Raw genomic sequence first — 16,084 nt, 5'->3', positions numbered from 1 at the left:
AGATACCTTCAGCTCAGAGTCCATCGTAAAGAAAACACACAAACAGAAATGTGTTAAATTGACAAAACTAGGAACCTTGTGTAGGGGGTTCCTGCTACTTTTCTCCAACCAGAGTACCCAGAGAACCACAAAGCTTAAGTTAGCTTCTGATTTGAGAAATGGCTAAAGAGCAAGTTCACCTATTCTTTCAAATTCTGAACATTTTTATTATGTTCCATCTTAAAAACCACAATTAAGCCTGTCACAATAATCAATCTATTAATTGCATAATAAATTAAAACAAACTCAATTTCAATTGGCATGTTTTATCATACATCTCTTTTTTGTCCTCTTTCTACCAAAAACTGGATCATAAAAATCTTCAGTTTGGTGCTCTGGTCTCAACTAGCCATTTTTTTCAGTACAGTTTTGTTTACAAAGTCTTCAAAATTAACTTTATCATTTGTTGTTTTGTTTATTTCATTTGGATATTTAAAATGTCTTCCAGTTACAGTGTTAAATGTTCATTAAATTGCTCCACATTAATAGCAGAATACATAAAACCTAGTTTGTGATGCCTTTATCTGGTTTAGAAAAGTTTAATAAAAGGTCAACTTAGTGACTATTCTGGTCCAGCTCAGAAACTACAACACTCAGACTCTTCAAACCTGGACTAGACTATTCTACTTTAATGGCAAAATATATAAACTTTGTGAATAAAATGTTAATTTCCCTTTGGGAGCAATGAGGTATGCTTGTATTTAATAAGTTTCACAAATTTGTTTCAATGATTCTGTTCATGGTGTAAAATAATATAATGAAGTCTAAAAAATGGTCAAGGTAGTGAAGAATTAAGTGGAATGGTCTTTTAGGCATTTCCTGAATCGGAAATTACAATTATAAGTCAACTCCAGCTTCATGAGAGAATCCACGAATGCAAACTACAAAATTAGATTTACAATGTTAAAGACAAAACTAAAACAGCAACATTATGGGTGGATATCGCAACAATAAAATACTTTAGTGCATCTCTTCAGCATGCAATCAGGTGATGCAGAGGCCTGTTCATTTCAGCCAGGTGAGTGGCATCGAGGGAAACACCTACAACTTGTAGGACAGGTAGTCATGGGGATCATAGTACATACACCAACATCTCATTATTAATTCAGACATCCAACAACAACAACAGTAAAAGCGCATAAACGCAAGACAGATAACAGCATTAGTAATACCACGGATAATATTATATTAATGCATCACCTAGAGAACATTAAACGATGGTCGAGGTAGAGAAGAATTAAGTTAATCAGATTTAAATTAGGGAGGAAAATGTATGTATAAATGTAAATGTATAAACTTGAGGTTTACTCTCCTTGTTTGGTTCAGCGTCATTGAATTGTAAATTAATTTATTCAAATCCCCAAGCAAAGCTAACACAGAAACATGGCAGCACCCGAAAACCCACTGGGTTTAACCATACAACAGCCCTGTCAGAAGCTGTTCGGATGTTCCCGTGACCCTCGTTAAAAAAAAACAACCCCAATATATTCAAGCTAAGAAAATGTCAGAATATTACCGAGCCGTTTAATTTAAACCAGCACAATAACTAGCTACCTTAGCAACAGCCGTTGCTCCGTTACTTATCCCGGAGGTTCTGGTTGAAATCGCCTCACCACTAACACTCACAATATTAATTCAATATAAACAATGTGACTCTACTAATGCTTTGTACAGAATGAAAAAATATTATGCACAGAAAGTATTCCCAATGAAAGCCTGCTGATGGCTCTTAACGTCCATTAGCTGCCTAGAAACGGCTAGGAGCTAACCGTCCATCCGCGCCAACACAGCCAGGCCGAACAACGCACTTCTCCGCCACAGCAGCTCAAACACACCGACACAGAAAAAATGGACTGTAGGTCGACGTGGAGGATTAAACTGACATGAAAAGAATACCTGTTGACGTCTCTGTAGGACAATAAGACGTAGGCAACCCAGTGATATGGGAGCTATAATGAGATCACCCTAGTGAAGTCTGCCCGAGTCTTAAAGCATCAGCTGCATTGTACGTCCCAATCAACTTCCGCTAAAAGTAAAGGTCAACGTCTCCTGCGTCTATTAAAGAAACTGATGTATTCGTAATATTGAATAATATATATATATATATATATATATATATATATATATATATATATATATATATATAAAAGACACCACAACACATTCTACATATAGTTTGCATATGTGTTTTGTATCTGTTTGGAATTTTTGGGTCACATATGATTTATTGACTCTTATTTTGTATAGTCACATCCGGTAACGTCTCTGATATACATGTATAACTTGACGCATCTTTTTCAAAAGAGTCCAAGGGCGGAGAGACAGAGGAGGGCGGAGAACGTGGGGCTTCGTTCTGTCTGCATCCGTTTCGTACGTTAAACCTGATAGTGAGCCCTGCCAAACACAGTCATACATATCTGGAAATTCCAGTGAAAACGGATTTTTTTTTACCGCACAGTTTTATTTTTTCTGTCGTTTGCAATTTGCCAAATAGGTTTCCTTGTTTGTCATCAGCTGTGGCCAATGATTGGCTAGATTTGAACGAGACTCCGCCCCCATGATGTCAAAATAATTTGCTGATTTGATGGAAGCGATGTAGGTCATAACTTGTAGCAATTTGATTGGATGTTCTGCGACAACACCCGCCTCATAGGTATATCGATTGATTTACTATTGGTTATTTCATACTGACGGGGAACACACCCGTGTTTTTAACTGGGTAATTCGAAATTCTATTGTTCAAGTACAATTAAATTGGTTTTTAAATTAAAAACTGTTTTATAACAAACTTCATAACAACAGAAAAGTACAATTGCATTACAGACTAGCAGCCTTAAATAAAAGCGAAAAATTAGCTGATTTTTAATTAAAAGAAGAGTAAAACAAGTTTCAGTCAGTTTAATGAAATGGTAGAATTGACAGAGATAATTATTTTCCAGTGTTATATACCTGATTTTTTTTTTATCTTAATATGAAATGTATATCAGATCAATATTTAGGATATGTACTTCTTTTTAAGATTTGAAACAAACCTCTGAAGGAAGTGATTGTTAGGATGTAAAGCTCATATTCTGTATATTTTCCACAGTGCGTATCTAATTGATTCTGGCTGTGTGGCGGTACTGCACTTGTGATGACCTAGTTTGGGCCAAGCTTGAGTTTTTGGAGAAATGCCATCACATTTGACTTTATGCTTTTCATATAAGGATGAATTCTTGGTCAACTTTACAATTGAAAGGTTTTTAAAAAAAAAAAAAAAAAAACAAGCCCACATTAGCATTCCACTGAGGAAGCGGAGCCTGGGGACTCTGGGTTGGGCTCTCCAATCTCTGGGGGCGAGGTCGCCGAGGTGGTTAAAAAGCTCCTCGGTGGCAAGGCCCCGGGGGTGGATGAGATCCGCCCGGAGTTCCTTAAGGCTCTGGATGTTGTAGGGTTGTGTTGGTTGACGCGACTCTGCAATATCACATGGACATCGGGGGCAGTTCCCCTGGATTGGCAGACTGGGGTGGTGGTCCCCCTGTTCAAAAAGGGGGACCGGCGGGTGTGCTCCAATTATAGAGGGGTCACACTCTTAAGCCTCCCTGGCAAGGTCTATTCAGGGGTCCTGGAGAGGAGGGTCCGTCGGATAGTCGAACCTCGGATTCAGGAAGAGCAGTGTGGTTTTCGTCCTGGTCGTGGAACACTGGACCAGCTCTACACCCTCGGCAGGGTCCTGGAGGGTGCATGGGAGTTCGCCCAACCAGTCTACATGTGTTTTGTGGACTTGGAGAAGGCGTTCGACCGTGTCCCTAGGGGAGCCCTGTGGGGGGTTCTCCGGGAGTATGGGGTACCGGGCCCTTTGATACGGGCTGTCAGGTCCCTGTATGACCGGAGTCAGAGTCTGGTCCGCATTGCCGGCAGTAAGTCGGGCTCGTTTCCGGTGAGAGTTGGACTCCGCCAGGGCTGCCCTTTGTCACCGATTCTGTTCATCACTTTCATGGACAGAATTTCTAGGCGCAGCCAAGGTGTTGAGGGGATCCGATTTGGTGGCCTTGGGATCTCATCTCTGCTTTTCGCAGACGATGTGGTCCTTTTGGCTTCATCAGATCGTGATCTGCAGCTCTCGCTGGATCGGTTCGCAGCCGAGTGTGAAGCGTCCGGGATGGGGATCAGTGCCTCCAAATCCGAGGCCATGGTCTTGAGCCGGAAAAGGGTAGAGTGCCTTCTCCGGGTCAGGGGGGGTGTCCTGCCCCAAGTGGAGGAGTTTAAGTATCTCGGGATCTTGTTCACGAATGGGGGAAGAAGGGAGCGGGAGATCGACAGGCGGATTGGCGCAGCGTCTGCTGTCAAGCGGGCGCTGTACCGGTCCGTCGTGGTGAAGAGAGAGCTGAGCCAAAAAGCGAAGCTCTCGATTTACCGGCCGATCTACGTTCCCACCCTCATCTATGGTCATGAGCTTTGGGTCATGACCGAAAGAACGAGATCGCGGATACAAGCGGCCGAAATGGGTTTTCTCCGTAGGGTGGCTGGGCTCTCCCTTAGAGATAGGGTGAGAAGCTCAGTCATCCGGGAGGGACTCAGAGTAGAGCCGCTGCTCCTTCACATCGAGAGGAGCCAGTTGAGGTGGCTTGGGCATCTGGTCAGGATGCCTCCTGGACGCCTCCCTGGTGAGGTGTTCCGGGCACGTCCCACCGGGAGGAGGCCCCGGGGAAGACCCAGGACACGCTGGAGGGACTATGTCTCTCGGCTGGCCTGGGAACGCCTCGGGATTCCCCCGGAGGAGCTAGAAGAAGTGGCTGGGGAGAGGGAAGTCTGGGCCTCCCTTCTGAAGCTGCTACCCCCACGACCCGACCTCGGATAAGCGGAGGAAGATGGATGGATGGATGGATGGATGGACATTAGCATTCCTCCACCACCATACTTCATAGATGATTTAAGGTTTGTGAAATGGTACATTACTCTGAAATTAGGAATCAAAAGATAGATATATTATAGTAACAAAAGCAACACTATTCAGGTGGCACTTAAATGGCATTTAAATGACGAATAGTTGGTAGTAAGAGACCCAAAGTGTGCCAAGAAAATATCTCCACACCATTGCACCACCAGCTGCAACCTGAAACTTTGAGATAGAGCATGATGAACACATTCAACACCAAATCCTGCACGTCTCAATATACCAACTGAAATTAAGGCTCACCAATAGGCAAAGTATTTCCAAAAACTGTCTAATTTTGGTCAGCCTGTGTGAACTGCAGGATGAGTATTTATTTGTTCTCAGGAGTGGCACCCAGTAGTGTCTCCTGCATTTCAACATAAAAAAGATTGTCTGAATGACTTTCTACCATTTAATAACATCAACAACAATAATAATTATGATTATAATAATACTAATTATGATAATAATAATAATAATCTACCAAATAGTTATTATTATTATTATTATTCTACCTAATAATAATAATAATAATAATAAAATTACTATTATTATCATTATTAGGTAGAATAATAATAGTTATTATCATTACATAATATTGCTTATGTTACATGAACAGTTATTATTATTATTATTGTTAATATTATTAGTTATTACGTGAAGCGGAACCCTTACTAGCAGGTTTAACTGGGGGCTCAAATCCACGTAGCTCACAACATCCGGTCTTGTTTCCTGTTTCCATATATGGAGCGGCAGTTTGCTGCAACGATGCCAGTCGGAATCATCCAGAGCCTTCAGAACTGAATCAGCTAATCAGTAAAGTTCTCTTATTTTGCGATGATGTGAATGGATCCATCCCGTCAATACCAGCAGAATGAACCGCCTGAGTTCGGCCGTCCCCGCAGAGCAGTACCTCGGTAATTTCGGAACTGCAAATCCTCATTTGTATTGGCTCGGTTCGGTTCTGATTGTATGAACATATTTTTGTCTGTTATTTCCCCCCCGTAGCGGACAGCCAGGTTCTGTTCTACCTGAATGATGCAGTGACCCAGCTGCTGGACCATAAGGAGGAGTACACCCAGTTCGGCCTGGTTCGGTACTTCGCAGAATAGTAGGTTCCGCATTAAACAGAACCGTCAGGCTGAACCCGCCTGGACCTCTTTAAACACAGGATAGTTTTGCATTAATTGAACGAAACAAAATATGTGGTTTACATTTTTTATTTTTACTATGAAAGATTCCGAAATTTCTTTGTTTGAATTCTGACCCCATCTGAGATAATTCAAAAATAAATAAATAAATAAATAAATACATAAATCAAAATTAAATAAAAAATTCAGAGCTGGGTTAAATAGGAAAACAGTAAAATAATAAAAATAATTTATTTAAAACAACTCGTTTTGTTTAATCTATTTTAAATGAAATATGAATACATTTGGGTAAAAGGTCACAACAAAATAAACAACATATATATAATTTATCGCCCAGTAAAATTTGTTATTGTGACAGGCATACCCACAATTCAACCAAAATGTAACTATTTTAGTTTTAAATAACTATCCTTTGTGGTGGAAGATATTCCTAGGTACAACAATGTCACTCAGAATAAAATGGCTGCAAAATTAGGTGGCTGTCTAGCAACATATATAAATGTGCTCATCTTTTTGTTACAATTTTCTTAACGTAAAATAAAATCAAACCAAATTTAAGCTCTGCTCAACTACTTCTATTTCAAAGTCACTTTTGGCCCCTGAAATGATTTTGTTCGGCCCTTGACCAAAAGTCAAGAACAGTAAAAAATTTGGCAAACAAAATAGAAAACAACTAATTTCTTTTAATAAAACAAAAGTACAACCTTTATGTATTTGAGCTTTAAGGATTTCTGGATTTCATAAAAATGTTATTTATTATCGAGCAGGTCAAAATAAAAAATAGAAAAATTACAATAAACTAATATTAGCATTTTTAATTTAATGAATTTTGTGGCTGGTGAGGAGTTTAAATGTTGAAGTTCTGACCCCACTGGCATTGTTTAATTTAATTTGAAAGATGACTCGGTTTCATTCCTGCCGGGCCCATCGCACCAGAACTGCTTCCTTAAACATGTTTTTTTGTGTTTTTAGTTTCAGCAGTGTGAAGAACAGCAACCATGTCCTCTTCAGGGAGTTGAGCTACATCAGAGCCACGCAGCACAACAGAGCGTCCTTCATCAGAGTCTTCTGGAGATGCTTCAGGCAGATCGGCAAGAGTGGAGGTGAGCGAGGCGATGCCGCAGCTTCTTAGAATGATGAAGTCTAAGTCAGAAATTATATTAATAATCTTTACGAAACACGATAAAGCAGATTTCGTAGGAGGAATCATAAAACATGCTTTAAACTAAGTGACTGACGGATCTGTAATTTGCTGCGTTTCCGTTGACCATATTTAACATTTTGAAAATAAATTTGCTTAATGAAAACACATCAGTTTAAAAAAATTCTTGTGTTTTGATAAAAAGATTTTACACTAGGTGAAGTAGATTTTTTTTTGGCCAGTTTATTTAACAGAACTGTAATGGAAACACTATTGTTGCATCAAAAAACATTGAATAAATACATTTATTTTTTAATTCTTCAAAATGAATAATCTTAAATTAATTGATGGACATATATTAATGTGTATTTAATTACTAATTTATCTTTGTTTTTTCTGCTGAGATAACCTAATGTTAATGTTTTTACGTGAAGCTGTGAAACCTTTGACTTTTGACTCCTCTTGTACTGATTGTTGTTGTGCACCAGTTAAGTCGACCTGTGCATCTTGTTGTGTTGTAGATTTGCTGTCGGTGCCGGAGTACAGGTCCCTACTGCAGCTGCTGTGCCCTGACTTCCCACTGGAGGCAGTGCAGAGCGCCTCCAGGTGGTAACAGCTTCACGTTGCACTCAGCAGGGATGCTAATCTGGAAACGCCATGAAGAAACTAGACCTGCTCTGATACGGTCCTAGCCTGTTTGGCCCAGGGCATTAACAGGCTAGGTCCGCCCTTGATGTTACCCCACCAGAATTAATATATTTTAACGGATAAAGCAACAGACTTACAATGCAAAACTAAAATCCAAAGTGTTCAATAGAATAGATAATAGAACATCCTGAACATGCCCATTATGAATCGTATGAGAGTTCTGGATCTTTTCAAAGATTCAGATCCTTGACATCTTGTTTCCACGTGCAGCTCGTTAACTTCGCTTTATTCTTTCTGTCATTCTGCAGAATTGTTCTGGCGGACGACGCCTCTGATGGTCTGATGTCTTTCTCTGACTTCATTTATTCCTTCCAGCTGCAGTTCTGCTACCAAGGTACAGCCGGTTCAGAAAACATAAGAAAATTCAACATTTAGGTCAAACTGTTTGGACTGTCTCTTCATCTTTTTTTTCCTGATGAGCAGAATACGAACGAGTTCCTCCTGTTGTCGTCCTTCAGAGTTCCTGGACAGCATCCAGGTGATCTACCAGGACCTGCTAGCCGGGAAGAGTCCCAACACCGTCATCGTCCCCACGTCGTCCTCCGTCGAGCAGCTCGTCTCCGTGGCAACCGAGGAGAGCGACAGGGAGGAGCAGCAGCAGGACGTCGTGGATTCGTCCACGCTGGCTGAGTGTGTGGACGCACTTTGTGAACGGTTCAAGCATAGGTCAGCAGACCATGAAAAGTCTCATCATCGCAGCGTTTTTGTTGTTTTTGTGAATGTTTTGTTTTTCTGCGAGCAGCTATCCCTCCAGGACGTGCCTGAGGGAAGTACTGGAACAGACAGACAAAGTTTCTTACTACGGTTTCCTCCAGAGTCTGGCCAACCATGAGAGCATTAACCAAACGATCGGTGGGTTCAGCAGAAAGTTTTTCAAATGTTTTCTCTAATCGATTAGTCATGTTGTGTCATGACATCAGGAAGTCATGACACACGTTTCTGCGGAAAGGCTTATGCGATGATGGGCTTGTTTTCTCTGCAAATGGCTGCTAGTGGTTATACAACTAGCAATGTACAATGTACATGTACATTGTACAAATTAGGCCTTGTACAACTAAAACCCGACTCTAAATGGCCTTGATTCAATGAATGTTTGTTCTGGATTTAATTTGATTTGTAATTGTAAAATTGTCGGAGTTATTTTTTAATATATATAAGGTTTTATGATCATGAACACATCGTAGTTCATATTCGATTGTAATTATATGCCGCAGTTAATCGATCAGCAGTATACAGATATTTTAAAAAATCCCATTTACTGAAAGAACAACACACTCAGAGCAATAATTAAGCCAAAATTGTACAAAAATTACATAACATTTTTGCATTTAAAATAAAAACACCTGTGTAAATATGTTTTAGCCAAAACTCAAGTGGCCTAGATTTAACTTTATCTGGTTAAAATTCTCCAAAGGAATGCTTTTATATTGCATTTTAGGTAATTAAATATGTATTTTCTTAAAGGCTTAAGTGGTTAAATGGAAACTCTGCAGAATGTGCCAAATATTTTATTATTTTATTTAACAGATTAATCAGAAGAATAATTGATAGAATAATTGGTTACTAAAATAATCGCTTAATGTCAGTTCTATTGAGTTAATCTTGACTTAAATCAAAATGGCTACTCTCTCTACCACACAGTAAGATTGTTTTCTTATTAACATTTTCCATTTTTATTCTGTTTACTTCCTGATTGTTGTCTATAATTTTCTCAATTTTAAGAAGAATTTCATATAAATTCAAGAAACTTATGGACAACCCTGACCATCCTCTTTATGTAAAACATAAAACATAGTGTCTTCAGTCAGAGGCTTCTCCAAATTCGCTGTAACACAGATTGCTACAGGAGATCTTTCCTGCCCACAGCCATCACTATCTGCAATGACTGAACATTTTTTTAATTAATATGAGTCACAACAACATTTAATTTCCATTATTAAATTTGATTAGATAAACTGAGTTTCTGTGTCTGAACTGTTTCAGGAGCGTTACCCAGTAAGGAGGAGCTGCTCATTGACCCAGAAATGGACCAGGAACTCGACAAGCTGTGAGAACAAACTCACACAACTCATTTAGTTTACAATCACTGGGTTTTAATAGCAATATTGCACTAAAATCAATGATCTGAATTACATTAAAAATATAGAATAACTTTGTTAGTTTCAATTAATTTGGCTTTAATTGTGTGCAAAATACAATTGAATAACCTCCATCAAGGTGAAATTACTAAATACACTGCAAAAAATACTAAGTTTCTCTGTTCTAGTTTCTAGTGGAAAAATCTCACTACACTTGAAATAAGACAAAAACTAAATAAGTAACTTTTCAGCAAGATAAAGGAGCTTGTTTTAAGTGAATAATTACTTAATATTGATTAAAATGCTAGTTCAACTGGCAGATTATTTCACTTAAAACATGGGACAAATGTTGAGTTATATAGAGAAATATTCTGCCTGTGGCATTTTAATCAATAATAAAGAATTATTTACTTAAAACAAGCTCCTTTATCTTGCTGAAAAGTTACTTGCAAGTCAGTTTTTGTATTATTTCAAATGTAGTATGATATTTTCACTAGAAACTCAACCAGAAATACGTATAAACCTTTTGTTTTTGCAGTGTAAATGGTGTGATGAATACATGTGGGACGATGTTTTGAGTGTTGTCTTTCTGCCTGAATAAATGCAGAATCGCTCAGATCTCTGTGAGCCCCGGCAGCAACAGCAGCGGCAGCGCCATCGGGGGTCTGAAGGAGGTGCAGAGGCGCGCTTCCCCACGTAGGAACATCCACCACCGGAGGAAGATGGAGGTGGAGAGCGACGGCTCCACCGAGGAAACGGACTCCTCTGAAAACTGAACCGGGTCTTTGCAGGGTCTTTAAGTCTTAGCAGGCAAACACATTCTAATAAAATTTGCAATACAAAACCCACATTACGTTAGATAGTGCCGTATGAACACGCATTACAGAGCTATCGAAGTGACATCAGGTGGTCGGTTCGATCTGTACACTTTCCCACCTTTCTCTAGTACTTCCAGTGTTAAAGTCACCTAAGAGATATTGTTCATTTTTTATAGTTTATAGTTCGTTATTCAGCGCCTCTTATCTTTCTGATACTGACTTCCTTGTATAATCTTAGACTTTCTCAGTCTTTCTGAAACTGTTCACGTTTTTTTTCTGTTGGGTTTTACTCATTTTCATTAGAACTCTTGTAGCTGTGCATTTTCAGAGAAATTTAGCTTAGCACATTTTAGCATAGTTAAAGCTGGTTAGCTGTGTTTAGCTTGCCTTAGCTTCTCTTACTTTATTTGAGTGTAACATAGTTTGGCTTAGCTAATTTTAGCCTAGCTTAACCCACATCTAGCTTTGCTTACTTTGATTTAGTTTTACTTGGTTTAATGTAGCTTACCCAAGATTAGCATGTGTTAGCTTCACTCAGTTTAGGTCAGATTAGCTTGATTCAACTTAGTTTACCTTAAATTAACCTTTCTTGACTTAGTTCAGTGTAATTTAGCTTGGTAGCTATACCTAAATTTAACTTAGTTTGGGTTAGTTTAGTGTACCTTAGGTTCACTAAGCTAAAATAAAGTGAGCTAAACTGACTCAACTTCAATTTAGCTTAGCTTAGTTTATGTTCATTCAAAGTGTGTTTTCTTGATTTAGCTTTCTTTAGCATCTCCCAATTTAGCTCAGTTTTGTTTGTTGTGTAGCCTACATTATGTTAACTTAGTTTAGCTATCCAAACATAGCTTAGGCTAGTTTAACAATTAGCCCAAAATGCATTAGCTTGATTTTAGCTCTGTTTAGGACAAATCATGAGCTTTCCTCTTTAATTCTTAAGCTATTTGTTAATTTTATACACCAAACTCTCAAGTGATTCTCAAGCAAAGCTAATAATCTTTTGTCTCTAATTGAATTTGTGCTCAACTAACCTGCTGTCATTTCATTGTGCCATCATGAATGTTACATCAGTTTTAAATCTGAACTTGTCAAAGTAGTAGTTTAATAAAAAGTATGTTTTAAAATAAATTTGATCTCATTCAGTAAATTCAATGCAGCTTCATGGCAATAATTAAGGACTTTGAAAGAGCTTCAGAAACCATAGAGAACAATTTAATAGCTTACTAATAAGTCTGTAAGTAAAATCTGAAAACAAGAGCATCTTGATGTGAACAAACATTTTTCAACTGTTTGTACCTTTTCTTTTTTTGTTTCTTAAAAGTATTATTTCTAATTAAAGCTCAATTTTGCATTTGCTAATGTCAAAAAATTTAGATCTTTATATCTGTGGCATTTATAGAAAATAAGCTCTATTGAAATGTTGACAACAAAGCAAACATTTTATGAATGTACCTTACAAACATGTAGCCTATCTGTTCTTGAAGATGTCTATTCATAGTCAATAGTTACAGTCTTCTTTCTGACCTGCTACTGCGTTAATGTTTATGATAAATTAGATGTTAAGCCTGTATCACTCACCTGTTCATGCATTTATGACTTCTTATTATGAAATTACTTAAAATATAATTCAAAATGTATGCAGCTACGCTCACTGATTAATAAAAGCTGCAACTGTGACGCCATTAAAGGTTTCTGGGTCATTATTGGTTAGAATTAATGTCAAATTGATATGGAGGCAGTTTTTGGTTCACTTCTATGTCACAATGTGGAATTGAATAACTTAAGATATAATCATGACTGTCATCAGCAGAAGGTTTTGGCAACAACAACAAAAAAAGCTAAATCTGCATGAAACTGTTGGTGCTTTTACTGATTTTCATTTTCATCATTCATATGAAATTGCCAGATTTTCCAGACTAACTTATAGAATTCCCTGTCTTTTAAATTATATTTAAAATAAAAAATGTTTTTTTTAAAAAAGGCACAACAAAAGAAGAATGGGGAAAACCCAGGAGGAAAAAAGACAATATATATGTTTTTAATATCAAAGTTTTCTTGTGTTTCTACTATAATTTGTATATTTATCTAAATATATTTCTTTATTTGCACTACTTTTGAGAGTTGCAATCTTTTAAAAAAAATTTAAAAAGAAATTCTGACTCTGAAAGACAGAGAAATAATGTCGATATTTTTTCACATTTTCTTTTTCTGGAAAAATCGAAATCGAGACCTTGTAGGAACTCTCTACAGAAAGTATACTTTTTTAAAAGAAGAATAATATAACAAAAAGAAAGAAAAAGCTTGCAAGAACTAACAAAAGGCCAGTAGCTAAATGCATCTTTTACGTCCCGATTTTACAAATTAAAATACAAAATTGTTTAAGTTCACAAGGCCAGAATGTTATTTTTCAAAAACCAGATTAAACATGAAGTTCAGAACTAACAAGCTTCTTTTTCTGAAACTTTCAGTGATGAATAAATCATTGTTTTCAACAAACTGTCATCATTTAACATCAGGAAATCTAAATTCAGCATTATTCTCTAAATAAAATAAAAATAAACATACCATGATCTGTGATTTTTGTTGTAAACTTGATTTATTGACATGAAAACCCAGAGTTAGCTTCAGTCTGAGCTTCTTCATTTTACAACACTGATATCATGCGGCGCTACACCCAGCCACAGCGTACGGCAATACCTCCTATACAAACAGACAAACAGGATTTATACAGGAGACCTCTGTGATGAGGATGAGGATGATGACGTATGTACAGTGAATGTTCGTGCTGTTAAGAGTCACAAAGCTGGAACGCAAAGAAAGGACACTTTCTGGAGGAGCGGCTCAAAGTGGTGCACTTCAGGTGGTTGCCATGGAAACAGCGATACAGCTACATTTTTCTATCACGGCCAAAGAGGCAGTTGGGTTCAAGAGTGTGTTTTTTTTTTTTTTTTTTAAATAATTTTTTTAAGTGGCTCTAATAAAAAGTTCTTTGAGTCTTCCTTTGGAAATGTTTTTTACTCAGTTCTGGATCATACTTTGATTTAAATAAGGCATAAACTCTTTTTTGAAAATAAAAAATATGGATTCTATCTTTAAGATGGCTTTGTCCTCTTATATAGACTTAAAGGGGCAGTACATATTTAAAACTGACCTTTTTTTTTAGCTTTACATTATGTTATGTTATTTTCTCATCACAAACATACCTGGAGAGTTGCTTTGATTCTTTCATGCGTGTTTGAGAAATCCTTTAATCTCCATGGCAACCATTCAGCTGTGCAAAATGCCTGGTTGGATCTAGCCCCGCCTTCAGGACGCAGCTCCTCCTTTCAAGCTTCGGCCTCACAGAACAGCCCTGAGTGACCCGCCCACCAGCCCATATCCAGCGGCTTTTCAGATAAAAAAATAATCATGGCAGGTCAGTATTTTTCATTTAAAAATGTAAATCTATTAGCTAGAAAACTGCTAACAGTGCTGCCGTAGATTTTATTGATATAGTTTAAACTCTTACTGAGACTTAATGCGACATTCCACATGTTTCAGGTGTTTTCCAGCTCAAACAATCCATATTTAAATATCTAAACAGCTTCAAATAATTTTTCTGCAGAAACATGCCAGCTATCAACCTAAGTCCTCTGGGTTTCCACAGCAACCACCTCTGAGGCGATCAGTCGCGCCGAGCCGCAGGACCACTCATCTGAACACGACCTGCTGTTTGGTTGGTTTGTTTGCTTTTTTTCAGGTTCGGTTCTGTGTCTCTGAAGCGGGTCAGTTAGTGCAGAAAAAAAGAAAAACAGGCACTGTTATCAAACATGGAAATAAAAACATTTTTGATGCTTCATGCTCTCGGGTTTTATCTGCTCAAACTCCAAAAGTTTCAACTTTGTTTTGCTGAGACTGCAATGACTGACGTGGCCACCAGAGGGCAGGACAACATGAAAGCCCCCTGCAGAACTTGCCCAGTGACATCAGGATGATTACTGCGGCAGTCAGCTTTCATCCAAAAGCAGCAGTTAGACTTAAATGTGTACATTTTGGTTCTATGTACTTGAAACAGCCCTTTAGATGAATCCTTAAAGGGGCAGTATCGTATAAAATTTATTTTTTAGAGCTTCAAATCCTGTTATAACGTTATTCCCTCATCAAAAACGTAGATGGAGTGTTGCCTTGATTCTTTCATGTATGTTTGAAAAATCCATTAATCTCCCACTGAAACCATTCAGCCATGCAAAAAGTGTGGGTGGACCTAGCTCCGCCTTCGAGGCACAGCTCCTCCCCCTTTTAGCTCCGTCAGACTAGCCAGCAGCAATTAGCAAACACCTGGAGGAACTGAAGTTCTGCTGAACTTATTGTAGGAGCTACTTCTCAGTGAAACGCTGGTAAAAATGTTGTTAAAGGGTTAATAGAAGAGTCACGTTGTTACAACTTCCTGAAGGCGGAGTTTCAGAAAGAGCAGGTGTTTTTAAAGAGACAGAGACCCAATTTCAAGGCATTAATTGTGAAGACATATTTTACATATATATAGTATATATTTCATATACAGTACAGACCAAAGGTTTGGACACACCTTCTAATTCAATGGGTTTTCTTTATTTTCATGACTATTTATAAGGCAAGAAATCCCACTTATTAACCTGACAGGGCAGGTTGACCTATGAAGTGAAAACCATTTCAGGTGACGACCTCTTGAAGCTCATCAAGAAAATGCAGAGTGTGTGCAAAGCAGTAATCACAGCAAAAGGTTGCTACTTTGAAGAAACTAGAATATAAGGGGTATTTTAAGTTGTTTTACACTTTTTTGTTTAGTGCATATTTCCACATGTGTTATTCATAGTTTTGATGCCTTCAGTGTGAATCTACAATGTCAATAGTCATGAAAATAAAGGAAACTCATTGAATTAAAAGGTGTGTCCAAACTTTTGGTCTGTACTGTATATGATTGTGATATAAAATAGCACTATGTGCCTAGAAAATACATAATGCTTCCCCTTTAAAACTGGGATGTAAAATAAAAACTCAGACATTTTGAGTCACACGTGTTTAGAGCCGTTTTATGAACAAAGTTTATTGGGATTTCCTTTTTGTTGCTGCATTTTAAGAAAGAATATTTTTTTGTCAGCGTTATTACCGCCTCTTTATCTCATGTCATTATTTCTTGACTGAAATTATCTTATTTTTTGCAATATCTCAAAACATTTTCCTATCTGTTTCAAGTTGAACATTTAATATTCACTCCA

At 37.8% G+C, this 16,084-nt stretch overlaps 1 protein-coding gene across 1 annotated transcript; it reads left to right on the top strand.

The window, feature by feature from the left end:
* The first annotated feature begins 5,675 nt into the window (after positions 1-5,675).
* Positions 5,676-12,532, top strand: cstpp1 (centriolar satellite-associated tubulin polyglutamylase complex regulator 1). Its single transcript, XM_028002675.1, has 9 exons — positions 5,676-5,871; positions 5,963-6,065; positions 7,078-7,208; positions 7,768-7,852; positions 8,203-8,288; positions 8,413-8,620; positions 8,697-8,806; positions 9,938-10,001; positions 10,640-12,532. Exons 1-9 carry the CDS (start codon positions 5,829-5,831, stop codon positions 10,806-10,808), a joined length of 999 nt encoding a protein of 332 aa, XP_027858476.1. The 5' UTR covers positions 5,676-5,828; the 3' UTR covers positions 10,809-12,532.
* Positions 12,533-16,084: the final 3,552 nt, after the last annotated feature.

The sequence above is a fragment of the Xiphophorus couchianus genome, chromosome 2 (genome assembly GCF_001444195.1).
Source record: "Xiphophorus couchianus chromosome 2, X_couchianus-1.0, whole genome shotgun sequence".
Lineage (NCBI taxonomy): Eukaryota > Metazoa > Chordata > Actinopteri > Cyprinodontiformes > Poeciliidae > Xiphophorus > Xiphophorus couchianus.
The sequence above is the reverse complement of the archived record's forward strand: the minus strand, read 5'-3'. Positions and strand labels throughout refer to the sequence as shown.

Excerpts from the sequence above, each read along its gene's own strand:
- cstpp1 (XM_028002675.1), top strand. The coding sequence starts at position 5,829 with ATGAACCGCCTGAGTTCGGCCGTCCCCGCAGAGCAGTACCTCG. Across the intron at positions 7,209-7,767 it reads GCAGATCGGCAAGAGTGGAG|ATTTGCTGTCGGTGCCGGAG; the intron begins GTGAGCGAGGCG and ends GTTGTGTTGTAG. Across the intron at positions 8,621-8,696 it reads TGTGAACGGTTCAAGCATAG|CTATCCCTCCAGGACGTGCC; the intron begins GTCAGCAGACCA and ends TTCTGCGAGCAG.